At 58.1% G+C, this 26,592-nt stretch overlaps 2 protein-coding genes across 9 annotated transcripts; both read right to left on the bottom strand.

Moving 5' to 3' along the window:
• Window positions 1-12,549: 12,549 nt before the first annotated feature.
• Window positions 12,550-17,330, bottom strand: CEND1 (cell cycle exit and neuronal differentiation 1). The gene is made up of 2 exons (XM_056801114.1): window positions 17,133-17,330; window positions 12,550-15,964 (listed from the first exon to the last, which is right to left on the bottom strand). Exon 2 carries the CDS (start codon window positions 15,849-15,851, stop codon window positions 15,444-15,446), a length of 408 nt encoding a protein of 135 aa, XP_056657092.1. The 5' UTR covers window positions 15,852-15,964; window positions 17,133-17,330; the 3' UTR covers window positions 12,550-15,443.
• Window positions 17,331-19,495: 2,165 nt separating this feature from the next.
• On the bottom strand, window positions 19,496-26,306 carry SLC25A22 (solute carrier family 25 member 22). 8 transcript variants are annotated; one of them, XM_056801108.1, is made up of 11 exons: window positions 26,168-26,306; window positions 22,723-22,784; window positions 22,270-22,342; window positions 22,059-22,184; window positions 21,919-21,974; window positions 21,687-21,777; window positions 21,486-21,604; window positions 21,221-21,398; window positions 20,985-21,139; window positions 20,826-20,901; window positions 19,496-20,711 (listed from the first exon to the last, which is right to left on the bottom strand). In XM_056801108.1, exons 3-11 carry the CDS (start codon window positions 22,287-22,289, stop codon window positions 20,558-20,560), a joined length of 975 nt encoding a protein of 324 aa, XP_056657086.1. In that variant the 5' UTR covers window positions 22,290-22,342; window positions 22,723-22,784; window positions 26,168-26,306; the 3' UTR covers window positions 19,496-20,557. The 8 variants fall into 8 exon arrangements, with proteins under 8 accessions (XP_056657086.1, XP_056657084.1, XP_056657083.1 ...); XM_056801106.1 differs by having other exon boundaries at window positions 22,270-22,347; XM_056801105.1 differs by lacking the exon at window positions 26,168-26,306 and adding an exon at window positions 23,174-23,329 and having other exon boundaries at window positions 22,270-22,347.
• Window positions 26,307-26,592: the final 286 nt, after the last annotated feature.

A 26,592-nucleotide genomic window follows, 5' to 3' on the forward strand; every position in this document is an offset into this window, starting at 1 on the left:
GGCCCATTCGGCCCCGCCCCTCGCTCGCCTGTCAGTCCCAGCTCTAAAACAAGAGCGGTGTGGGCTCTTAGGGGCGATTACTTGCCCCGGTGCCACGACTTGGAAGTGGCTGCGGTTCCCTTTGGACCCAGGCCCTCCCTTCTCCAGACGTGCTCCGAATTCTTTTTGCCTTGGCGCCCAACCTAGTCCGTGTCCAGAGCCGCAGGGGGTCCGAGGAGCCGCCATGACGGCAGCCCTGGGGGACCGCCACCCTCGCCAGTGCCAGCCCTGCCGCCCTGCTTCTCTGGGTGTGTTTCTTCCTCTCTGAGCGCAGCCCCTGCCCAGAGCAAGGACTGTGGGGAAGCTGAGGGGCCAGGGAAGGCCTGAGGTCAAGTCTGGTCCTAGATATTTCCCTGGCAGCACGCCTGGCTTTCCTGGGCTGTAAAATGGGAGCCATTAGAGCCCCTGTTCCCAGGGTGCGTGTGAGGAGTTACACTGGGGTTTTCTCAGCAAAGCCATTCCCTTCCTCCGCTCATTTTACAGATGGGGAAAGGGAGGCCAACAGGGAAGTGACTTGTCCAAGGTCACACAGCTAGCAAGTCTCTGCAGCTGGCTTTGAACGCGGGTCTCCCTGACTCTCTGCTGCAGCACCTCCTACCTGCCTAGCACATGGCAGTCATTTCATAAAAGCTTATGCCCTTCCAGTATCTGCCAGTGGGTATCACTAGCTCTTGGTTTTTGGGAAAGAAGGAAGTACTGCCCCTCCCCCCCCAACCAGAGGCTCCTTCCCAGAGAGAGGGGAGGGGGGTGGGAGGGTGTTAAGCTCTCCTCTCCGTGCAGAAATCCACCCCACCCCTCCCACCCCCCGCCCAGTCACAGAACCCAAGGTCTGAGGGGAGGCTGGGCACCGAGCTCCTGAGGGCATGGAGGGGCAGCTCCGGGCCATGTTTGCTTCAGGGAGTGATGCAGACAACAGAAAAAGTGCTGCCTCCGTCTAGGGGGCTCCCACCTCTGCCAGGCTGGGCGGCCTCATGAGCCCCAGCTCTCCCTGTGGCCTGTGCTGGGTGCCTTGCTCTGTCCGGATGGGGGCAGCGCTCCATCCCAGCTCCTCTGGCATCATGGTTGGTCACTGTGTGAGGAGAGGCAGTCAAACTGGCAGAGAAAAGCACCTCCTTGCTTCAGGAAGTGGAATTTCCAAAGCTATGAACTCTAGGCTGCTCCCTCGCCCTCTATTCCTCTGCCAGGATGATTTGCCCTCTTGGGCCCAGCTCTCTCCCTCCGCGAAGATGCTGCCCTGAGGCCCTTGGGTCCCTTCAAGGGGCCCTGGGGACAGTGTGAGAACAGCAGGGACGTCCCTGGAGCAAAGCTCTGGGAAGCCTGTGAAGACCTCCAGTTCGCAGAGACTTGGCTCACTCCTCACTGGAGGCTTCGACCCCTCCCTCGGATGTTGCCACCAAGAACCCCTGACGTGTGCATTCTCTGCAGATGGCAGCTTACTGACACACTCCAGATTCAGAGCCTATAGAAAACTCGGTCTAGCTTCCCTGGGAAGCCTTCCATTTCCACTGGGTATGGGAAAGACTCCAAAATGGAATCCATCATCAAGAACCCACTTTCACGGCCCTCCCAGCCCCGCTTTGCTCCCTCTTATTTCCTCCCTTTCCCGTGCCGCTCCTTGGGCACCCAGGAACAATTTGGCAAAGAGGACTCAGGGCGGGCAAAACTGGTAGTGGAGACTCTGGAGCAGGACCTAGCCAGCTCAGGAACATTCATTTGCAGGGTACTGCCACCTCCTCTCCTCCCCAGAGCCCTGCAACAATTGGCATTTTCCTATTGGGTCACTGGTGCCAGTCAGACAGCCTGGCAGAAAGAAGTCGAAGTCCCTTCCATTTTAATTTCTCTCATCCTCATGCTCAGACGCTTTCTGGAGTCGGAGGCCACGTCACCTGGCACCTGGGCCTCAGTTCAGGAGGAGAAAAGACCTCCCTCCCTCCTCCCTTCCTGTCCTACCTGGCTGGCAGTGAAGCCTGGAGAAAGCCTCTGCTTGGGGATGGGCTCCTGTTACCTAATGGGAGAAGCATTGGCAGAAACTCAGCAGGCTCCAGAACACGGGAGATCCCTGGGGAGTCGAGGCCTGGCTGCCAGGTGATGGTGGGAAGGGAGGGGCTGAGCTGGGCCCTGGGGGGGCATCGTGCAGGTGACCCCTCTGAGCTGGGCCCCAGGATGACTCCTTTGTAGGTTCTGGCTGGCCTCTGCTTCTATATGTGTGTCAAGGTCCCAGGGAGACCCTTGAATGAAAGGCTGGGTGGGCCTTAAAGCAGGTGCTCTGCAAACCCCTATCACTGTCCTGAGGGGCGGCTGTGCACACATGTGGCCCTTTTAGAACCCTAAATCATTGGCACTGAAGGGAAGTCATGGAACTCTTGAGGCAGTGACATGGCTCAGCGGACAGAGCTCCAGGCCTGAAGATAGGAGGTCCTGGGTTTGAGCTTGAAGTCAGACACCTCCTAACTGGGTGATCCTGGACAAGTCACTTAACCTCTCGCCCTTCTGCCTTAGGGTTATTTCTAAGAAAGAAAGTAAAGGTTTGGGGGGAAAAGTTATACCATGTAACCTTGTTTTGCAGCTGGGGAAACCGAGGCCCAGAGATGGGGAGTGACGCACTTGAGGGTGTAAGTCCTGTGACACTGAGATCAGTGCAGGATGGCTGAGCCCCAGGACAGAGCTGTGCAGCAAGAAGGGCTGTGGGCAGTCGAGGAAAGACCACTGGACTGGACATCTCTGGCCCTGGGTCCGTGCCCAGATGGTGGACGCTCGCCATCTGTCCTCAGGCCTCAGCAAGGTGATGGAGTGGCAGCTGTCTCCGAAAGGCTGTTGGGCTGGAGAAGGCTCAGAGGAGGGGGGCCGGGGCAGGGGAGGCTCCCTGAGAGGCACAGGAAGGGACCTCTGCCAGAGAGCAATGGGGAGCCATGGGAGGTTCTGAAACAGCATGATGGACCTGGGTCTTAGAAAGACGAATCTGTTGAAGGGGAGGAGTAGATGGGAGGCGAGGGAGCAGCTAGGAAGGAGGCTCTTTCACTGGGCAAGCTTTCTGGGCCTAGAGACAGAGAGGAGGGGGAGCCTCGAGCCTCCAGGAGGCAGTGCAGGGTAGGAGGTGGAGGGGAAGGAGCAAAGGTGAGCATGGCCAAGGCCCTGCCTGGGAGCCCAGAGTCCTGCATTCTGGGGATGGTGCCGCTGCCTCATTGCAGGCATTAAGCAGGTCCAGACCCTCCAGGGACATCAGTTTTCCCATCCATAAAGCGGAAGGATCAGAGGAAAGCCTCCGAGGCCCCCCTTGACCCCTGGGCCTTCTCGTTCTGTGATCCTCTCACCCCAAGGAGCCAGGCCCAGTCTGGACCTCTGAAGGCTGAGACGGAGCTCTCTGGAGTGGGAAGGGGGCACTGGGCTGGGCCGCACAAAGTCCCCTCTGCCCCCTCACCCCAGAGCTGCCCGAGGGGCCTCTCCTCCTGGCCAGCAGCTGCTGGGGGTCCCTTTGTGGCATGCTGTCTCCCCCCCCCCCCCCCCCCCCGTGTGCCCCAGGCTGGAGACCCAAGAGGAAGGGCGGCAGACAGAGCTGGGGACGGGACCAGAGGAACACGGGCATGTGGGGATGGAGAAGGAGCCTGGAGTAGGGATGGCGGGAAGGCCTGGGCAGGAGTCTGGGGAGGACAGGGAAGGGGGAGCTGAGATCCTGAGAGACCCTTTGCTAGCCTGCCCGAGCGAAAGAGAACAAGCCTCATTCCCTCCTTAAGAGGCGCCAGGCTGGCCAATTGCCAGAGAACGCCAAAGCCACGCAGGGCCTGGCAGGCTGTCCTTGCTGCTGAGAGGCTGACCTGATCGTGAGCGAGCAGAAGGATACTGATTGGAACTAGAGATGGGCGCCGGTGAATGGATGTCGGCCCGAAAGCTCCGCTCTCCTGCTAGGTGACAGCCAGTCCAGCAGGCGAGCTGGCGACAGAGGAAAGCATTGGCATGGGCACGACTTTGGCCACCTGGAGCACAGATGAACTAGGATCTAGACCTGAGAGCCCGCCATTGGGCTTCACTGCAGGGTGGGGGAGCTTTAGATAGAAAGCCCAGGGAATTACAGTGGTCGGAGGGTTTGACCGAGACTTGCAAGAGGAACAGGAGAGCTCCTGCGGCCCCCACCATGCTCGTTCTGGATTTGAAAGATGGCGGTCAGGTTGCAGATTCATCTTTCGTCAAAGCCGTAAACACTGGCAGAAGCAGATGCAAAGTGCCGGCGCCTCCATGGCATAGGCCTTGTCCCCCTTTGAAATCCCGATTCATCTTCGTCCTAGTGCAGCTTTGCTAGAAGCGCCCTTCATCTCCTCACAGCCTTCTGCAATTCATTTGACTTCAGCATAGGCAGAGTCCTTTGGAGGAAGGAATGTTTCCTTCTTTGCATCTGTATCCCAGGGGCTGGCAAAAGACACACTATATCCCTGTAGCTGAACAAAGGCTTGTTTCCATGGCTAAATGGAAGCTGCACACAAAAAAAGGAAGCACAGGAATTTGAAGAAATGGGGCAGAGGTGAGCTCAAAGGTGGCAGTGGCCCCCACACTCTTGGGGAGGTCTCAGGGCATGGAGAAGTCAGGCCAGAAGCTATGGGAAGGCCGTTTAGGAGGCCAGGAGACAAGCAATGACCCTAAGCCCAAAAGTGAACGGTCTCTAGAAAACCCCGAGGAATCCGCTACAAAGTGAATAATGGCAACAATCTAGCAAAGTTGAAGAGTATAAAATCAACCCCCAAGTCATCAGCCAGAAAAGTAACAGGAAAAGCTACAAAGAAAAACTCTTCAGAACAACTGCAGGAACTATGAAATACTGAGAATGTTTACCAAACACTTTGCAGAAACCAAGACCGACCTAATAACTGGAGAAATAATAGCTGCTCACAGGGAGGGTGAGCCAATAAAACACACACACACACACACACACACACACACACACACACACACACATGCCTACATTAATTGAGCTGCTCAGAAGCACAACCATCAAAGATCTGTTTTAAAGAGCCAGAAAAAATAATAATGAAATTCAGAAAGAAGAACAAATGGTCAAGAATCTCAGTGATGGGGAAAATGAAGGCAAAGGGTTCCTCAGGACTAAGTCTCAAACTATACTACAGGGGCAGCTGGGGGGTTCAGTAGATGGAGAGCCAGGCCTGGAGACAGGAGGTCCTGGGTTCAATTCTGGCCTCAAACACATCCTAGCTGGATGACCCTGGGCAAGTCATTGACCCCCTCACCTAGCCCTTACTGCTCTTCCACCTCGGAACTGATACACAGTACAAACCAGTAAACATCCCAATTATTTGGGGCCAGCTGCTAAGTAAAGCTCCATCAGTGGAACCAAAGAGGCACCCAGTATGCCAAAGCAAGTGGACAGAGCAGTGGAGCATTCAACACAAACCCAAACGAAGGCCAGACCCAAGACTCCAGGTCCCGGGGAAAATACTCACTGAACACTGCTGGAGAAACTGCAAAGTGGTTTGGCAGAAATTGGGGTAGACCATCATCTCCCATCATACACCGAAAGGACCTTCCAGAGGATTCAGGACTTAGACCCAAAAGGTGACGGGATGTCCTAGACCAATTAGTGGAGCAAAGAAGAAAGGAATTACTTTTCAGATGTTGGGGCAGGGAGAGCTCCCCACTAAACAAGGGCTGCAGAGGGTCACTAGAGGCAAAAATGGCAATTCTTATTTAGAAGAGAAATAGGGAGCCAGAGAAAATGCTTCGCAGTCATCTTTTTTTTTTTTCTCATAAAGGTCTCATTCAGGATCTAGAAGGAACAGGTTCAAATTGATAAGCCCAAAAGCCATTTCCCAAAGGGTAAATAGTCAAAGGAAGTGAATGGGCAGCTCTCAAAGGAAGCCCTCCAAAGCAATCAAAAGCCAAATGAAAAAATGCTCCAAGTCACTCACAGTAAAGAGAAACCCCAAGTCCAGCACCTCCAAGATGCTACCTCATACTTCTCAGACTGGCAAAGGGAACAAAGGGGGGAAATGACAAATGCTGGAAAAACTGGCATGCAGCGGGGCACCAGCGTTTGGAATGCTGCCCAAGGTTCCCAGCCGGAAAACTCTCAGATGCCTGTGTACCACTACTGGAACAGCCCCTCAAGAGAGCCAAAAGGCAGCAAAATCACTATCTCAACAGGTCTCAGCTCTTTTCATGCAGCCCAAACTGGGAAACGGAGGGGTGACAATTTGTTGGGAAATGACCAAACCAGCTGTGGCAGGGGAATGCAATGGGATGGCAAATTGCCAAATGGGTCTCTCTCTGAGGTTTTCAGGAGGACCTCTTCTCCAGTGTCACCATGGCAGAGTAATGTCTAGCAGAGTCCAGAGCCTGGTGTCCCACTCCAATAGAAACAAGTGGTAGGACGGGGTGAGAGAGGGACACCCAGAGGTCCAGAAGGTTCCCCATTGCCTTGCATCATGACTTAGAAAACTTCTCTCTCTTCTGTCTCATTTTTATTTATTTTGTTGACTATCTCCCAATTACATGTTAATCAGGTTGGGCCTCAGAAAGCGTTGCTCCCCCCGTCCCCACCATGCCCAGTCTTGGTCCAGAGACTGAAGATGAAACCCTCCCCTTGCCAAAAAGGATGAAATACTCCCTGTGCCTCCTTCTGGAGCTGCAGAATGTCAGATGTGGCCAATGAAGGAGGCCTATTTGCCAGGAAGGGTTTTGTTTTAGTCCCTTTCCTTCTGTCTTAGAACCTATACTGTGTATTGGTTCTAAGGCAGAAGAGTAGTCAGGGCTAGGCAATGGGGTGTGTGTGTTAAGTGACTTATCCAGGGTCACATAGCTGGGGAAGTGTCTGAGGCCAGATTGGAACCCAGGACATCCCATCTGCAGACCTGGCCCTCCATCCATTGAGCCACCTGGTTGCCCCAGTCAGGAAGGGTTTTTGTTTTTGTTTTTTTTAACTGTGAGAACTTATTTTCCTATACTGTATTTATTCCTCTATCTGAGGGAGAATGTCTGGGATCTGGGTCCGAGACACCACCCAGTTTGCAGCTTTGGGCATTTTCGTTGCCTTTGGGAATCCCCAGGATAGAATTTGGTTCATAACTGAAGGGGCTGAGGGTACTTTTCCTGTGGGTGTTGGCATAGGAAGGGGTGGAGAGGTTGCTGGAGTCCCTCCGAGTTAGTTCTCACCAGTTAAAGATGTCTTGGGATGTTTGAGGGAAGGCTTCCTAATGGTTACTTAACAGCTATGCAGCTGGCTTCCCCAACAAAGCTGCCGTCATTGAGAAACTTACATTCTTACCTCCAATTAGTCTCCTCACTTGGAGAACAAAGGAGGGGCAGCTAGATGTGGCACAGTGGTTAGAAAGCGAGGCCTGGGGTCAAGTGGACCTGAGTTCAAATCTGGTCTCAAACAATTCTTAGCTGAGATCCTGGGTAAGTCACTTCATCTCATTTGCTTCAGTCTCTTCATCTGTAATGCAAACTGGAGAAGAAAATGTCTCCAGAATGTCCGCCAAGAAAACCCCAATGGGGTGATGAAGAGTCTGACACAATTGGACATGCCCAAGACCCAAGAAATGAGTTATTGGCTATAAGGGTTAAATTAGGAGTTTTAACAAAATAAGAGAGCGGCTTTTGATAATTTAAGTTTTAATGAGAATATAGTAGAGTTGTAAATGAATATTATCCCTTTAAGCCAGAGAAAACTTCTAGCAGCTCTTAACAATTAACAACTTAGTTTAATTAAAATAGACATAGATAGTAAAAGAATATCATAAAATGAATATAGTAAAGGAGGGAAATATAGGAAAAAGGCAGAGAAAGAAAAATTTCAAATGTCTATGCTAGTTATGCTATAACTACCTGTAATTACTACCTAAAATTGCCTATATCTACCTATAACAACCACCCCACAAAGTTCCAACCCAATCCAGCCCAATCAAAACCAGCCCAATCAGTGTTTAATCCAGCCCCAATTAGGTCTGTTAATGAAGACCAGCCACCTTCCAAAAAGTTCAAGAAAGAAAAAAAACAAAACCTGATAGCCCAAACTAAAAGCCCCAACCCCCCAAATCAAAAAACCCTCTAAAGGCTAAAGCCAAAAAGCCCTCTCAGTAAGCTCGGTCCAGCCTTCATATTCCAGCAACTAAATGCCAATCACCAACACAACACACTCCCAGCAGTTAACTTCCCCCTAACTGCCAGCTCTAACTGTCAGTAACTGACAGACCCACCAATTTATGCTGGCCTCCTTTTATCCCCTCTCTCCCTACCTCACTTCCTGTCTCTATGGTTCCTCCTTCCTGTCTCTATGGTTTCTCCTTCCTGTCACTGTGGGCTGGTTAATCCCTACACATCTCTATGGTAAGAGTACTTCCAGGTCCTCCATTAAATTAACAAAAGGAATAAAGAATTCTTTTTCACAATAGCCTTGATCTGATAGACCAGCAGCCTGGTACAGATCTCTTTGCCTGGATCTGGGAGAGGGCTCCAAAGGTCCTTGGGGCTGAGCTATGGGTTTGAAAAAAAGGAATTTGGGCATCCATGATACTGTGGAGGAGAGAAAAGACCCCAACCCCCAAACCATCCAGAGAGGAATCCTAGAGCTGATGCCAAGGGAGCCCTGTGTGCCCTGAGGGGAGGGGAGAGTTTCAGGAAAAGATTAGTCAAGTCTTAGGTATGGCTGGCCAAGGAAAAAAGTCACCTTCACCCCTGGGTGAGGATACATTTATTGTTTGTTGACAGGAGAAATATGGGCCTTGTCCTTTTGAAGCAGGGTTTTTTTTTTTTTTGCGGGGGAGTGTGGGGGCTAAAGCTTAACATTAAAAAAAAATTTCCATGGCTACATGATTCATGTTCTGTCCCTCCCCTCTTCCCTTCCCCTTCCCAGAGCCAACAAGTGATGCCTCTGGGTTATATGTGTGTTATCACTTGATACCTATTTCCATATTATTCATTTTTGCAACAGAGCAATCTTTTAAAGCCAAAACCCCAAATGCTATACCTATATAAACAAGTGATAAAGCATGTATTTTCTGCATTTCCATTCCCACAGTTCTTTCTCAGGATGTGGATACATTCTTTCTCCTGAGTCCTTCGGGATTGTCCTGGATCACTGCAGTGCTGCTAGTAGTAAAGTCAATTACATTTGATTGTGCCACAATGTATCAGTCTCTGTGTACAATGTTCTCCTGGTTCTGTTTATTTCAATCTGCATCAGTTCATGGAGGTTCGTCCAGTTCATGTAGAAATCCTTCAGTTCATTGTTCCTTACAGCACAATAGTATTCCCCACAAATTTATATATTCATGGGTGAACACTCAGAAGGGAGGTTGAAGACTGAGGGAGAATGGGTAATGAGGGAAAAGGAGAGGGGAAACCATAAAGGAAGAAAGACTGATAAGATAGAGCAACACAACAAAGAAAGACTCAGAGACAAGAGAATAGTAGCAAAAGAGTAGTCCTGAAGTGGTACACTTCACAAATGAGTTCAAACACCTAGAATTTCAATTATTAGAACTATAATTTATTAGTAAAAGAGAGAAATAAAGAATCTACCATCTGGGGCAGAATTCCCTAACGGAAAACTGTGTCGGTTTGACATTAAGGACCAGATTATATACATTACAGGGTCCTTATCTAACAAACAAACCTTAACACAGGAATGTGGGGTCCGAGATGGGGTGACAATTCTTAGATTTATGAGGGGGCTGTTATCCAAGGAGTGTTTATCTTCACTTAGCCAAATGTTAGTTCGCTGGCCCTTTGATATTCCTGAAACTCCTCTTTTGTCTCCTGCCCCCCAAGCTAAGCAGAAACCAGTTTGTTATCTGCCTAAACAGTTTTATCTCCTGGAGGGAAGGTAAACCAAGTCTGTCCCCTAAAAATTCGAACAGGGGTAATTTTTCCATCTTTGGTTTTTTTGGGGCTACTTCAGTCCTTCTAGCAAATAGGCTCTGGGTAGAATTGAGCTCTGATGGAATATCGCTCTAGTGGTCAAGGGCTTTGGTAGAGAAGAGTTTTCTCCTGTTTCTCAGGGCTACAAGAAGGAATGGGGAAGGGACCAAGGTGGTCTCACTAGTTAGGTAGTCCTCACCAGATGCACACTAAGACAATAGATATAGCTAAAGCCCAAATCAAGAGCACATATGGCCTAACGCACCTAAGCTGGTTTGCTACAGATGCTAATTGGTTGTTTTTGTCAAACCCAGGACCCAGATAGTAGGTTGGTCTTCCTCCAGGATGGGTTAGGAATTTAAAGAGGTTAAGTCCTGAACCTAGGACAGAGAACTTAGCTGGGCAAAAATGAGCATGTACCTCTTGAACTTGCTTTCTGAGTCCCGCTATACATGCCTGGACTGCTACCATTGAAGCAGGAATTTTATATGGCTGGCTGGCACATATAGAAAAACCTTCTTGGGTGTGTCCTGGACACCTCTGTCATTCTGCGAAGACTATGGACCTCTTTTCAGATGTTTAGAGGAGGAGGAGGAGAAGAGGAAGAAGAGGGAAAAGGAGAGGAAGAGGAAGAAAAAGGAGAAAAAGAAGAGGAAGGAGGAGAAAGAAAGAAAGGAAGGAAGGAAGAGGAGGAGGAGGAGAAAGTAGTCAAGAGGTAGCAGCTTATGTAACAGAATTGCTGCCTAAATGTGTCTCCAGGGTCTGAGTTCAAGTCTCAGCCCCAACTCTCTGGCCTGAGTGACCCTCTTCAGAGATGACAAAAGAAGGGAATTGTCCCTGAAGGAGCTAAGGTGCCAGAGAAATCATGGAGGATGGAGGCAGCAGTGATTCAGAGCTGGCAGCCTGGGGCAGGAAGTGGATGGGGAGTGATCAGCTATGTGACCCTGTAGTGGGTGGCCCCTGTGGTGGCTTTAACAGAGTCTGGACTTTGGAGAGGACCTCAAGCTTTGCTTGGGAACTGGGTCAGTGAGGGTGATGGGGCGGCCCCTGGAGAGGCAGCATCAGCGGCCCTGGCTTGGGGCCATATTTTAGAAGAACATCATGTCAACATGGAATCTGGGGATCCCAAACTTGTGGCCTGGTGAGATCTGGTGAACCCCAAGTTTCAGGACTAGCTTGTAGGTTGGAGACCCCAAAGCTTGTCCTTGTTCCCTTTTCCCATGAGAATCTACCCTGAAGGGGATCCCAGGCTGGCAGTTCCAGACTGAGTGGGGGACCCTCAATCAAGTTGGGTGGGACTGAGCATATGCTAAGGACCCTCATGGTCTTAGGGAGTCTCCTGGGTTGTATCCGGCCCTTTCTGGAGAAGATCCTCACCAGGGCAGGGACCATCCTTTAGTATCCAGTGTAAGCAGCCCCTCCTCTTACATGCTCCCCTCCAGCTATGATTCCTTTCCCAGGCTGGATTGTATCCTGTCCGTGTCACCATACTGATGTCCATCATCTTTCCTTGTCCAGGATCCCCCAAATGGTATAGAGGATCCTGATTCTTTTGTTGTCTGGAGTCCATCTTGGAGGTGCCGCTCCCAGGGGTCGGTCCTCAGACTGTGCAGCCGTGTGTGACTCGTGGCTCCCTGTCAAGGCCTCCTAGCAGTGAACCCCTTTTTGCCCTTGAGTAAAGAGGGATTTTGACTACGTAATAGTTCTGGGTTTTTCCAATGGACACATCATACCCGCACAGATGTGCAGTCTGGGAGAGTGGCCTCCCATCCTGACCCTCAGGCACTTACTGGACTTAGGCTTCTTGCTGACTTAGTAACTGTGCAAGGTGCTTCAGCTCTCTGGGCCTCAGTTTTCTTATCTGTAAAATGGGCCTAATAGCACTGTGGTGAAGATCTGATGTGAGATTAATAGGAGAGCCCCTTGAAAAGCATAAGAGAAGTAGGAACCATTGTGTCTGTGGTTAGACTGGGCTGAAGAATGCAGGGCTCTGGCCTGAAAGGAGGATCCCTTGAAGGGAGCCCTGAAGATCAGGGAGGGAGAGGGGTGGGGACAGGCATCATTGCTGAGGAACAGCCCGGTCAAGTTGGCTTTCAGAGGGCAGAACCAGGACTAATGGTGCCACCAAGAGGCACAAATGACATTTTCTAAAAGTGGCCTGGGCTGGTTGGTCAGGGGGGTGAGCTCCCCATCTCTGGGGAGTGTTCAAGCAGAAGCTGGAATCTCATTTGCTGCTAGTGCATTCCCCTCCCATTCCTGGGCAGTCTCATATTCCCAGGGCTCAGCACTTGGAGGGCGGGGCTGGGTCCACTTTGCCTGGCACAGAGTAGGCCGGAAGCAAACCTTGACCTTTCACCCATGCTGGCCAGTGGTGGCAAGCCTCTTAGAGACCGAGTGCCCCCATGGCAGGAGGGGATGGGAGGAATGTCTTCAGGCCTGGGAGGAGAGGGGGAGGGGAGCAGCCTCTTCCCGCTCCACACGGGGCTTGCCCTGGGTGGCACAGCCAGGAAGGGGCAGAGGCCAGATTTGGAGCCCCCCCACCCAGGAGGTCTTTAGGGCTGATTGATGGAGGGGTCCGTCAGGTCGGGACCCTGCAGGAGGGGACGGAGGGCCAGGCGGGCAGACAGAGCTCTGAGCCGCCGGAAGTAGACAATATAGAGCGTTTATTTCAGACCAACTCAGCGGCTGCCTCCCAGCTGGCCAAAGGGTGGGTCCGGGCCCCATCCGCCGCCCTGCGCCCCGGCGCCCAGCACCGCTCAGACACACACACACGGACAGAGACGCGGACACGCACACGGACACACACACCAGGGGGGTGAAGCTAATACTAGATTCCGCAGGGGCGGGGGAGGGGCCGGGGCGGGAGGGGGCGGGGCGAAGCAGCAGCTCTAGGCTACCTCAGATTTCAATCTAGTATTTCTAGTCTATCGGCATTATTGCATGGATACGCTTGTTTAACGTCAAAGTAAAGGGGGGCGACTGAGGGGCGGGGCGGACTCTCTCCTCCTGGGGCGGCCGAGGGGGCGGGGCCGGAGCTGGGAGGCCGCCCTGGCGGGCGCTGTCCGAGGTATACAGGCCCCGCCCCTTCAGACCCTCGGACAGCTCCCCGCTGGTTGGGGAGGGGGAGGGGGCCGATGCCTCATTGTCTCCTGGCCCCGCCCCCGATCCGCGCAAACGCTGGCTCCCGGGCGGGGGGAGGGGGCTCTCTGCGGACTCTGCAGCTTGGGGAAGGGAAGGGAAGGGCCCGGAAGGCCGGGGCTGAGGGACAAGCGGAGGGCAGATTCCCCCTGGGGTGAAGGGGGGGCCGCCTCCCCCTTCTGACGGCAGCCTTAGCCGGCTGGGCGCTGCTGCTTGGCCACTCTGGCCCCCCCCAGTGCTGGCTGCCCTCCGTGCCAGCTCCGGGGGACTCTCTCTAGTCTCTCCCACCGCAGAGAAGTCCTGGAAGAAAGGTGGCACCCCGGAACCCCAGGCCTGGCTGCGCCCTTCCGGCCCCCCAGGCTCCGCCCTGAAGGGAAAGGAGGACAGGGACGAGGGGAGCGAGGGACAAAGGGCAGCTCCAGGCCACCCGGGTGGCCATTAGCGCTTCTCCAGGGTAGGACAGCACGCGGGTGCACGCACACACAAACACACACTCAGACACACTGAGACACACACAGAACCACACAGACACACTCACACTCACACACACACACTGAGACACACAAACACACACTCAGACACACTGAGACACACATATAGAGACACTCAAGACACACAGAGACACACTCACACTACAGACACACACAGAAACACACAGAACCACACACACACTCACACACACACACACTGAGACACATGCACACAGACACAGAACCACACTCACACACAGACACACAGACACAGAACCACAGACACACAGACACAGAACCACAGACACACAGACACAGAACCATACTCACACACAGACACACACACATGCACACAGACACAGAACCACACTCACACACAGACACAGAGACACAGACACACTGAGACACAGAACCACACTCACACACAGACACACAGACACAGAACCACACACACACAGACACAGAACCACACAGACACAGAACCACACTCACACACAGACACAGACACAGAACCACACTCACACACAGACACACTCACACACGCACACAGACACAAACAGAGACACAGACACACTGAGACACAGAACCACACTCACACACAGACACACACACATGCACACAGACATAGAACCACATTCACACACAGACACACTCATACACACACACAGACACGGAACCACACACACATGCACACAGACACAGAACCACAGACACACAGACACAGAACCATACTCACACACAGACACACACACATGCACACAGACACAGAACCACACTCACACACAGACACAGAGACACAGACACACTGAGACACAGAACCACACTCACACACAGACACACAGACACAGAACCACACACACACAGACACAGAACCACACTCACACACAGACACAGAACCACACTCACACACAGACACAGACACAGAACCACACTCACACACAGACACACTCACACACGCACACAGACACAGAGACACAGACACACTGAGACACAGAACCACACTCACACACAGACACACACACATGCACACAGACATAGAACCACATTCACACACAGACACACTCATACACACACACAGACACGGAACCACACACACACAGACACAGAACCACACTCACACACAGACACAGAACCACACTCACACACAGACACAGACACAGAACCACACTCACACACAGACACAGACATAGAACCACACTCACACACAGACACACTCACACACGCACACACACCCTTGAAAGTTCTACAGACTCAGCATGACTGTGCCCACAACCCTGTGGACAGGCCAGTTGTCACTCTCTCCCACCTGCCACAGGGGCAGAAGGTCCTCCAGTCCCTCTAGACTGGCATGGGCTACGGGCAGCTGAAGGATGTTCCAAGCGTTGCTATTCCTGCCTGTTGTCAGACTGGGCCGTGACATCCCTCTGGCATCCTTTTGGCCACCCTCTGCCAGGATCAGCTGGTCTCCATGATGACACCTGGCAGGGTGCAGCCACAGCACAGTAGCCTTGATCTGACGGCCTCCTGGGCAGGGATGAGCAGCCCTTGTCCTGTGGGCATCTGGTCCAGACTAGGCCTGCCTCCCCTCTGACCAGCACCCCTTCGGGCTCTGGGTGCTGACCCAGAACCAGGCAGAATTCCCTTCTTCCTTCCCACAAAGTAGGCCCCTCCCTGCCTTGCAGGCCCTGGGGTGGGGGTGGGGAGGAGGGGCCTGGGAAGGGCACCCTGGATCGGGTCCTTTTCTGCCCGCCTCACCAGGCAGCCAGTGTGTGTCTCTAGAGGTATGTGTGTATATATATATAATATGATTAGGTGCCTAGTTACAATAGAGAATCTCCCCACGCATGCACGGATTTCCGAAGGAGCCGGACAGGAGGCTGCTCTGGCCCCTGGGTGCCCTCTTCCCCCGCCCCCCTCCCCTGGCAGCACTCACTATTTTTTCCGAGCCAAGAAAGCCACCCCCAGAATCACTGCCAAGGCAGCCACAGCCACCCCGCCAGCCATGAGCAGCGGCTTCAGGTTCTCAAAGGTGCCGGGGCCCCCGGGGGCTGCGGCGGCGCCCTCTTCCTCAGCGCCATCCCCGGGGCCCTTGGGCTCTGAGGCAGCCGGCACACTGGGGGCTGCGGGGGCTCCGGGGCTGGGCTTCAGGTTGCTGTGGCTGTTGAGCAGAGCTGGGTCAGCAGGCGCCTGGGCCTTCTTGGGGGGCGCTGGGGGCGTGGGCGGCTGCTCCCGCTTTTCCGGAGCCTCCTTCTTCTCAGCCTTGGCCGGGGGCGCGGCGGGGGCCGAGGAGGGCTTGGGCTCGGCCTTGGGGCCGCTGCTAGGTCTCCCTTTGGCCTCCATGTTGGGCTGGGCGAGCCTGGCGGCCCTGAGCAGACTTCGGCTGGGCTGCAGGGGCAGGTCTGGAGGAGGGCAGCTGCGGCTCAGTGGAGAGGGTCCCTGGGCATGGCCGGAATCTGGAGAAGAAGGACGAGTCAGGCATCCCGGAGCCTTCTGTGGGAGGCTGGGGAGGGGAAGAGCCCGGGTGGGTGCCCACAAGGCCCGAGAGGAAGGCCGAGCTCCCCACGTAGGGGGCCCCATAGGTGCCAGTTTCACAGGTGCTGCCCTCAGACGGACTTTTACCCCAGCCAAGCAGAACCCGCAGCCATTAGCCCATTTTGCAGAGGCGGTAGCTGAGGCCCAGTTCGATTATGGTTCCAGACTCCTGCTTTGGGGAGCCCCCCATTTTGGCCCACCCTGAGAGGAGGCAGGCCCCCCCCCGTGCTCTCAGGGTGAGGCCTGCTGGGAGAGAGCCTTCAAGGGCCCGGGATGGGCTTGGGGGGTGACCCGGGGGCTTCCCTTCCTGATGTACAGGGTGGTGGGCAGTGACGGGGCCACTTGTCTCCCCGGCAGGGCGCCTGTTTGCCCCACACCGCCGGGCGCCAGCTCGGAGAGCCTCAGCCTCCCTGCCTGACACCCGAAGCGTCTGCCCTGCCTCTTCCTCCGGCCGGTGCCTCTTCCCAGAGCTCGTCCCCTGGGCTGCCCCCCTCCCCTCCCCTGTCTGGTGCCCGGAGACCAGGGCCCGGGTGGGAGTTTGGGGGGGCAGAGAGGGATGGAGCTGGGCCCGGGTCTGGGGGGGCGCCTCGCCTGCCCCTGCCCCGGTCCAGCCTCTCCTGCAGGCCTGGAATAAGCAGGGCCTTTGCCCTCCACAGCCTCCTGAAGGTCACCTTGAAAGCCAAGGCTGGGCCATCCCCTCCCCCCCATCCCCCAGGCCTGCTCTGAGCAGAGGAGGAGGAGGAGGAGGAGGAGGAGGAGGAGGAGGAGGAGGAGGAGGAGGAGGAGGAGGAGGAGGAAGGCAGACCAAGAGCCCCCCTCACCTAGGACTATTTTTACCCTCGGAATGCCGTCCCCAAGCCAAGGCTGCTCCCCTGCCCCCCCCCCCCCGCATTTCTGCCCGGCGTCCCCCTGCCACAGGGGAGGGCTCCCGAGGCCAGCCCGGCCCGCCTGGCCCGCTCCGGCCGCTCCTTTTCCAAGCCTGTGACCTTCAGGAAGGTGGGGCAGCCGCCCAGCCATCCCTCGGCCCACAAATCCCTCCCCCCAGCACCCGCTTCCTCTCTCTCACTCCCACTGAGGCTGAGGGCTTACCAGGAATCCGCCGGGCAGGGGCAGCAGGGACCGAGCTGCTCCTCTCCTGCCTCCACCTCCCTGTGCTGCCCTTGTCTGCAAAGAGCTGGGAGGGACTGGAGGAGGAGGAAGGTGAGGAGGATGGGGGCGGGGATAAAGAACTTGGGAGTTTCCCACAATGCACCACTCCAGACAAAGCTGAAGCCCAGGGACAGGAGAGGGTGGATCCAGGCTGGGCCTCTGGTCCAATGGGAGGCGGGGGGGGGGGCCCGGGGGCCTTCTTCCCCGCCCCAACAGATAAAGACTGCTCCAGCCCCCCAGCAGCCCTGGGACCCCTGAACTTGGAGACTCCCTCAGCCGTCCCTGCCAGGCAGCCCCACCTCCTCTGGGCTCCAGCCAGACCTAAGCACTGAGGAGCCCCCCACAGGTACACGTAGATGTGCTGGGTTCTGGGTCCCCGAGACGGCACGTCTGCATACACGCTCACACACTGAGGGTGAACATACGTGTGTCTGCGTGTACAGAAATAGACAGATGGGTTTCGATGGAAAACTCCAGCCACTTGCCACCCAGCCCCAAGAGACAAGGTCCCCCCAAGGGGCAGAGAGACGGGAGAGGAGAGTTCCGGTCTGAGCTGGATTCTCCGTGAGGAGGGGGAGCTGGTGTCGCATAGCAGTGAAAGGCCTGGGCCGGCCGGGGAGGGGGCTGCAGCCCACTGGAGCAGTCCCAGGCTTTGGGGGGCCCCTTTGCCCAGTGGATGCCACTCCCTCTTGAGCATCACATTTCCTTTTGCCCAGTGGCGTGCAGGAACCTCTTCCATCAGCATCTTCTCCTCCCTCCCTCCCTTCCTTGCTGAGACGATGAGCCACTCGCCGTGGCTCAGTATCCACGTGTGACCGTGAATGCCACACGCCCAGGCAGATCACACTGTGGAAGAAGACACAGCTTAGAGCAGACAAACCCCAAAGGCAGTGAGGTGTGGGCCCAGCGTCCGTCCGCAGACGGATGCCATTTTCCTCTGGGATGAAGTCACCCACTGTGTGGTATTCTGTCCGTTCCCAGGAACCTTGGCAGGTTTCTCGGAGATCCTCCCAAACATCGGGGATCTATTCCAATAAGGAGAAAGGTGGGAGTCCTCGGGCAACAAAGCCTCAGCCTGACCCAGGGGAGGGGCTGTGGTGCCTTATAGTGGGCAGGGGGAACCACCTGGACACAGAAATGGCCAGCTGGAAGTTAGTGGCCAAGAGTGTGCCAGGCCACCCTGGAGGAACTAGGAATGTGGGAATGACCCCCAAACTAGAAAAGGGGGAGCAGAAATGAGGCTCCCAACTCTAGGCCAGTGAGCTTGACGTTGAGTCTTGCGGAGCTTCTAGAACAGATCAGTAGAGGGACAGAGGGCTAATAAATAAGGAAGGAAATAAATGCATATGTAGCACCTACTATGTGTACTATTACTAGGAGGCAAGAGCTGGTGCTCTCCCCGTGTTACAGGTGAGGAAATGGAGGCAGAGAGAGGGTCACATGATACACCCAGCCTTCTATAGTTCCTGTCTGAAGCTGACTTCGAATCCAGGGCAGGCTGACTCTGGGAGGCCCAGGCATCCTAGCTGATCTCATTTCCTTTTCATGGGTCAGGCGAGCCAGCTAGGACTCCCCGGTGCCATCTCTGGTCAAATGTTTGGGGACGGGTTTAGCCTCCACCCAGACTGGGACAGGCCACAGTACTGCTGACATGCTGGAATAATAGGTCCCCTCTGGTGGGGCAGGCTGGGCGGGGGATGGCCAGTTTGGCCTGAGGATGGACCAAGGAGCAGACACCGGAGGGTCCTGTCGGTCACCCCAATCTCGGTCCTGTGCAGGAGGCGCCAGCCCGGGCCCAGCTCCTTTCCCTCCTCCACCTCCTGGACACAAGTGGAGGGCGTCTTGCCCCGTGGCTGAGGGATCTTTCCCTGGCCTGGGCTCCTTCAGCTCAGAGACTGGGGGTTGCTGTACCCCTGCCCTTCCAGTGCTGGTGGTCTGCGAAGCAGAAGAGTCCCTTCCTGCCAGGGCCCAGCAGGCTTGGGCACTTCCCACGTGGGCCTTGGCCCTTGGCTCAGAGACAGTCAGACCAAAGGGATTTCTGGTTTGGTTGCTCCTGCCCTCCTGAGTGCCAGGGTGCCCAGGCCTTCTTGGCCCACCTCCCCATGGCATGCCATCTGGGGAGGTTGGCAGGAGGAATTCTCAGATGATCAGCCCATTTTACAGATGGGGAAGTTGAAGCCCCGAAAGAAGCAGGAGCTTTCCAGAGGCTTCATGGCCAGTAAATGACAGGCAGAACCGGGAGCTGCTCTGCCTCCCCCTTCCCAGAGGTCTTTGCAGCATTGCCCACACCCAGCCAGGAGGAATCTATTTAGAATATTTCTTTATTCTCTCACAGGACAAGACACAAAAATGACAACCTTTAAAACTCTTGTTCAGAAAGGAAAAAAAAATACTTCTGTAAGCAGCAGCTTTGGAAAGTACAGGCCTGTCCAGGATTCGAATCCACAACCGGCGGGCAAGGAGGGCCAAGAGTGGCTCAGGCTCCCACAGGCAGCCTCCCAGCATGGTTAGTGTCACTGAGACTCCCTCCCTCAGGTCGGGGGACCACCTAAACTAGTGGGATTAGTGGGTGGGGGCAGAGGGAGGGTCAGGGGGGCCAGACGCCCCACCTTGCGGATCCTGGGACGTTTCCTGCTTCCTGACACACACGCACACACACGACTAGTCAGACACAAAAGAAGCTGACGGCACACAGGACTCCATACAGAAACAACACTTGGCCCCCCGGAGCACAGGGAAGGTCTGTGCCTGCCCTCTACAGTGCCACCCTCAGGCGGGCACCCCGGGATAAGATCCCCTCCCGTGCCCAGAGAGGCCCTGAAGGCTGCTCCAGAGTCAGGAGGGAGGTGAGCCGGGCTCCGCAGAGCGGCCAGATAGCTCTGAGATCGGCAGGGGCCCCCGACAGCATGGCTATGGACGGACAGACAGATGGGGCGCTTTCTCAGGGGTAGTGCCAGGCCCACCCCCATCCCCACAGTCTATGCCACTCGCACTCGGGGCTCTGGGCATGGTGAATAAATAGGATTGTGCCTGGGCCTGAGGCCATAACCAGTCCCCCCCTCAGCCTGAGGCCAGCTCAGAGAGGGGGAAGGCGAGAAGACCCCCGAGGCCTTGGAGGCCCCCCCCAGCCTGGGCTGGGGCGGGGACTGAGGAATGTCTTGTCTCCAGCTTCTGCATAAATAAAAAATTGATCCCAGTCACGGTAGGAGGGGGAAGGGCTCTGCCACCCGCCCTGTGCCAGGGACACTCGGGGCAACATGTGGGTCGCCCCTTGCACTCGGGTCTCTCCTGCCAAGGTGCTCCTGCTGCTCTAAGGTGGGGGTCTCCTGGGGGGGGGCTGGGGCTGGGCCGGGAGCTGGACGGGCTCAGTCGTGACGGCCCGGGAGCAGCCCCAGCAGGGCCTCGCCGATGCCCACAAAGTAGACCACTTGGGCGATGCCGAAGAGGGGGGCGATGACCAGGGCCCGGCAGTAGGCGCCCTTGAGGAAGGCCGAGGGGCCTTCGTTCCTCAGAATCTTCCTGGGGACGGAGAGAGGGAAGGGAGGTGGTGGTGAGGGCCCGCCCCCCCCGCCCCCCTCCCTCCTCCCCCCGGCCCCCCTCCCTCCTCCCCATGGTCCCCCTCCCCCACCAGACCTGGCACAGTCCAGGAATCCCGAGTACGTGTCCTCATGGACGCCCCGCTGCAGGGACTGGAGGCGGGTCTTGACCACTGCTCGGGGAGAAGGTTAGATGAGGGGGGGCAGGACGGCCCGGGCCACCCGGCGCCCTCTGCCCACCGCGGGGCCCACTGACCGTCGCAGGGGTTGACGGCCACGGCGGCCGTGCTCCCGGCCACGCAGCCCGCCAGGAAGGACACGTAGAAGGGCGCCTTCTCTCCCGGCGCCGGGCGGCCCAGCGCGTCCAGGTTGGCAAAGAGGGGGAAGTAGACGATGGAGAAGGGGACGTCCCTGGGGGAGGGGAAGAGAGGGCGAGCTGGAGGGGGCCGAGGCGGGGGGCCCGGCCCAGCCCGGCCCCGTGCAGCGCCATACCTGAGCAGCGTGGCACCCAGCCCCTTGTAGAGCCCCGCGACGCCCTTGCTTCTCCACAGCTCTCGGGTCAGCTGGGTGGCCGTGGGCCGGGCGGGGGCGGCCGAGGAGCCCAGCACCGACGGGGCGGCCCCGGGGGCCGAGAGGCTGGCCTGGGTCTCGAGCATCTTCTTCTGAGCCGCTGGAAAGGGCAGGGTGGGGGGGTGTCAGGAGGCCCCCCAAGCAGTCCCAGGAGCGGCCCCCCCCCCTGCCCGAGCCGCCCCCCTACCCAGGCGCCCCGCGTCCTGCAGCTGGATCTTGAGCATCTCCATGGGGGTGGTGACGATGACCTGGCACGTGCCCGCCCCGCAGCCCGCCAGCATCTCCCTCAGCAGCGTCAGCTTCTGCCTGCAGGACGGGAGGCGGGTGAGGGCGCCCGGCGGGACCGGACCCGGAGCCGCCCACCTTTCTGCCCGCGGCGCCCACTCACCCGTCCTGGGCGAGGTGGTGGCGGAAGAAGTCGTTGGCGGCCAGCTTGATGGCCTTCTCGGGGGTGACCAGGGTCAGGTTCACGGCGGCCCCTGCGGGGAGGGCGCGCTGACTTCCCGACACCCATCACCCGCCCGGGCAGCTATTTGTGGAGCGGCCGGCCGCAGCTGGCACGGCGCCCCCAATCCTCTTGGCCGGCGGCCGCCCTAATCCTCCCCCAGCCCCGCCCGCACCTCTGTACATGCCGAAGTAGCCCTCTGAGCGGATGGTCTTGACGAGGCAGTCGGACCTGAGGGGGGAGGCGGAGGCGTGAGCTGGCCCCGCCCCCCCCCGCGGGCGCCCCCCCCCCCCCCCCCCCCCCCGCCAGACTCACATGCTGCTGTAGATGCGCTGCCCGTTCTGCTGGTTCTGCAGCCGCGTCTTGGCCAGGTCGATGGGGAACACGCAGGTGACCCCGATGAGCCCCGCGATGCCTCCATTGATCAGTTTGGCTGGTAAACTGAGGCAGACAGAGGGCGGGCCGGACAGTGAGGGGGAGGGGGCAGGGCCTGGGCGGGGCGGGGGTGGGGGAGGGGCGCCCTTACCTGATCTGCTTATCAGCCATTTAACGGGGCGGCGGCAGGGACCGAAGGGCAGATGGTGCAACTTTGTGGTCGTCTGTCCTGCGGGAAGGGCGCGAAGGAGCTGAGCCCCCCTCCCGCCCCCCTGGGGACTTCGCACGTGGGGTGGCCGCCGGGGCTTCAGGGCTCTTGGGGGCGGGGCCTCGGAATCCCCACCCAATCAGCCCCTCTCCTCCCCAGGCTGCTCTTAAAGGGCCAGGCCAGCATCCACAGCCCGGCCATCCTTGGCCGCGGCCTTAGCTAGCATCGTGCCTTAAAGGGCCAGCATCAGCCTGAAGGGGCGCCGAGGCGGCTTCGTCTGAGGGCTTTAGGACCAAGATGGCTACTGCAAAGGGGTGGGCGCTCAGTGTTCCGAACTTCCAGAGATCACCGAGTTTGGGGTCCTGGGTTCAAATCCAAGGCGGGCTATTTACTTACAAGCTGTGTGACCTTGGGCAAGTCACTTAAGAATCGGAGGCCTCCAACTGCCCACCTGTGAACTGAGGGGGGGAGACAGGCTCAGTCCCTCCCCCACCGCGGAGGCCAGCAGGGCCACCCCGACCTTCCAACCCCCTCCCCCCGCACGGATGCAGCCGATCTCCGCCCAGTCCCTTCCCAGCCCCCCCTTCTGCAATGGCACCTTCCACCTTCCCAGGGGCCGCGGCGGCGGCGGCGGAGCCGGGAGGCTGGGCTCCTGGTGTCACCTTGGGGGGGGGTCCCCTTCCCCTGGGCCTCGGTTTCCCTCACTGCACACGCGGCCCTCCCGGGGTGCCCCGCCGCTCCTCGGTGGGGGAGGCCCAGGTGGCGGCCATCCCGGGACCTCCGGGGCGCCCCGCCTCGCGCCGCCCGCCGCCCGGCGCCCTGGTCTCGGGCTCGGGTCCCCTCCTACCTGCCCGCCTCCCCGCCCGCCCAGGCCCGGTCCTGGTCCAGCTGCAGCTGCCTCCTCAGCCCCAGCTAGCCGGAGAGATAAAGGCCGGCGGGCCCGGGGGAGGGGCGGCCCCGGCGGCGCCCATTGGCCACGGAGCCCGGGGGAGGGGCGGCCCTGGGGAAGGGGAGGGGCACCACTTTCTCTTTCGTTTCCGCGGGGGGGGGGGGCGGGCCGGGCCAATCCCGCCGCGTTCCCCGCCCCCGCCCCCGTCCCCCCCCCCCCCCCCGCCGGGGCTTCGGAGTCTCCGCCCTGCCGGACCCTGACCCCGGGCATGGGGCACAGGACAGGGACACCGAAGGGCGGGAACCGGAGCAAAGGGCGCCAGGGGCCAGCAGGGCCCATTTCTGGCATCAGCTGCGGGCTTAGCTCGGGCGGGGGGAGCTCCAAGGGCCCCGGGGTTGCCAGACTTTCCCTTCCCTTCCATCTTAGACTCAATTCAAGTCTTTTGGTTCCAAGGGAGAACTGCCATAAGGGCTAGGCAATGGGGGTAAGGGACTTGTCCAGGGCCACCCAGCAGGGAAGCATCTGAGGGTAGATTTGAACACAGGACCTCCCAGCTCTCAATCCAGAGTGGCTTGTTGTTCAGTCATTCATTTGGGGTTTTCTTGGCAGTGGGCCATATCCTTTTCCAGGTCATTTTACAGATGGGGAAACAGAGGCAAACAGGGTGAGGTGAGGTGACTTGCCCAGGGTCACCCAGCTAGTCAGTGTCTTTGGCTGGCTTTGAACTCAGGAAGAGGAGTCTCCCTGACTCTGGGCTCCTCAGTTAAGGAGGTAGGGAGCCTGGGAAAGAGAGAAGCAGGCTAGAGCAAGCACTGCCTCCAGGGTTGGTCAGAGCAGTGGGGGAGAAGAGGACAGAGCCAGGCACCCTGGGGTGGGGTGGGGGTGCCCCTTTGCCTGGCTGACTGCCCAGCCCCAAGTGTGTGTGGGGAGCGTGGGAGCGGGCAGCAGAGGCTTGGGCCAGCAGGCAGGCACAAAGCCCATCGGCCTCAGTTTCTCTGGTTCCAGATGCCTCCTGGAGAGGAAGGAAGGCTCCCGGCTATTTTCTGCCAGGCTGCTGGGGGGAGACAGAGATACTTTCAAAGAGCCATTCACAGTTGCCAGGAGCCCGGAGCTGGGAGCCAGGCCCACTGGCAGGGATGCCAACAGGCCCCCTGCTCTTGCTGGCAAGCTGGCTGGGAGCTTCTGGGGCACCCACAGACCTGAGGCCCCTCCTACTGGGGGGGGGCTCCCCCTCTGGCCTGACCTCTGAGACAGCCCATCCCCCAGAGCCCTTTGCCCCTGCTCCAAGACCCCTCCATCCTGCAGGCCTGCCGAGAGGTTGCCTTCCAAAGTCATTCTCCCCTCAGCAGGCAGCAAGCAGGGTGGCCCATCCCCAGAGCACTGGGTCTGCTCCCTGCTTTGGCCTGGCCCCATCCCACCTGGGTCCCTCTCCCAGGATTAGACTGTGCCCATTTTCCTGTCAGACACCCCAGGGCCCGCCCACAGGGGCACCCTGCACCGTTCCAAGAGACAGGACAACTGGGTGACCCTGTTAGGATCTATAAACTGGGGATGATGATAGCACCGACTCTGGGTGGGGTTGTGAGGATTAAAGGAGGGAATGCTGGTTTAGAAAGCCCTCAGCAGGCAGGCAGGAGGAGGTGCCATGGGAATGTCGATCCCTCTGCCTGGGCCTCAGTAAATGGGGGAGCCCTAACATTCTACAGCTCTGGGCCCCCACTCCATGGTGGGCAAGGGCTTGCTTTACTGCCTCCTGACCATGGAAGCTGAGGCTCAGAAAGAGGAAAAGCCCTCTGAGGCTTCATACAAGCAGAAGGCAGCGGGTCGGAATTTGAATCCAGGGCCATAGATTCCCTGGCAGTATTCTAAAGGGGGTAGCAGTGTCCTGACCAAGGCCTAACCATGCTAGGTTAGGACACACCCCAGCAGCAAGCTTCCCCTCACAACAAGCCTAAAGCAGCCATTGAAAGGCGACCCCCCCCCCCCTTGGGGGAGGAGAGAGCAGGCAAGCCTAGGTTCAATCCTCCTTCACAGGCCTGGAGCTCTGGCCTTGGAGACAGGAAGATCTGAGTTCAAATGTGGCCTCAGACACCCAGAAATGTGTGACCCTGGCTGAGTCCCATGACCTCCCTATGAAGCCCTTTTCAGCGGGATCCTTTGGGGAAAGGGTTTGTGCACAGACTTGAAGCAGGGTCCAGGGCCCTCGCCCTCTCCAGCCAGGCCCCTGGGAAGAAGCTCCCATGGAGTCTGGGGGGAGGGGAGGGCTCAGAACATCTCGTCCTCCCCGAGGCTGGGAAGGGCTCTCAGGGCCAAGGCCCCGACAACCTTACAAGGGCCCTGGAGGAGGGCCTGAAGTGTGGGCGCAGGGACCGAGGGTGCAGCCATGTTTTGCCCCAGCCCCATCTCTCTTTAGGAATCACGACTCCGGAACTAGCTCCTCCCCCCTCCCGCACACCATCCCCTCCATCTGCCACAACCCGGGTCTGTCGTCATGGAAACGGGCTGCCCAGCTGCTCCCATCCCCAGCCTGGGAAAGGGACAATCTGCGGGCTCTTTCCCAGCTCGAGCCCTAGGCACGGCTGCACTGCACCAGGGGGGCTTTCCACAGGCTGGTAAACTGAGGCACAGGAAGGGCAGGGGGCCGAGAGGAGCCGGCCAGTCTCCGAGCTCCAAGGTGTCCCCCCTCCCCTGGCTGGGCACAGGCCCTGGCTGGGGCCCGCACCGCGAGCCTCCCTCCCACCTTGGGGCCCCGCGATGGGCCGCTGCCCGCGCCTGCCCCAACCCGGGCCCGCCCGCCAGGAAGCTGGCCCCAGGCAGGTCCCTGAAGCAGGCCTCCAGGGACACGTGTGCTCGGGAAGGCACAGGGCACAACCCGGGCCGGGCGTGCTCACGCGGCCCCGCGGCACAGAGGGAGCAGCAGGCGGGCGCCCCGGCCCCGATCGCGGCACTCACCGCGCCGCAGCTCCCGCTCCGCTCGGCTCGGGGTGGCCCTGGAGCTCCAGCCGTCCTGCCGCGCTCGCCTGGCCGCTGTGCCGCGTCTAGCCCGGCGCTGCAGTGTGGGGCCCCGGCCGGCTCCGCCCCCGGCTCCGCCCTGCTCCCCTGCGGGGACTGGGGGCTCCCCTGGCACCTCGCGGCCATGCCAGCCGGGGAGGAGGGGCCGCGCGTGTCAGCAGCTTTCAAGCGTCCCCCCCACCCCGGAGGGCGCGAGCAGCTGGAGGCGGGCCAGGGGACCCCCCCCCCCCAGGGCCGCCGGGGGCCCGGGCTCCCCCTGGCGTCCGCATGAGCTCAGTGCAGACCCCAGGAAGAGCCGGCCCTTCCGGGACCAAGCGGGGCCAGGTCCTGTCACCTCCGGAGCGTCCCACGCAGAACCGGCGATC

The sequence above is a fragment of the Monodelphis domestica genome, chromosome 6 (assembly GCF_027887165.1).
Source record: "Monodelphis domestica isolate mMonDom1 chromosome 6, mMonDom1.pri, whole genome shotgun sequence".
In the NCBI taxonomy this organism is placed as follows: domain Eukaryota; kingdom Metazoa; phylum Chordata; class Mammalia; order Didelphimorphia; family Didelphidae; genus Monodelphis; species Monodelphis domestica.

Coding starts and splice junctions, on each gene's coding strand:
- CEND1 (XM_056801114.1), bottom strand. CDS start 15,851: ATGGAGGCCAAAGGGAGACCTAGCAGCGGCCCCAAGGCCGAGCCCAAG.
- SLC25A22 (XM_056801109.1), bottom strand. CDS start 22,289: ATGGCTGATAAGCAGATCAG. Junction 22,185..22,269: donor ATGGCTGATAAGCAGATCAG/GTAAGGGCGCCC, acceptor TGTCTGCCTCAG/TTTACCAGCCAAACTGATCA. Junction 21,399..21,485: donor GCAGGACGCGGGGCGCCTGG/GTAGGGGGGCGG, acceptor TGCCCTTTCCAG/CGGCTCAGAAGAAGATGCTC.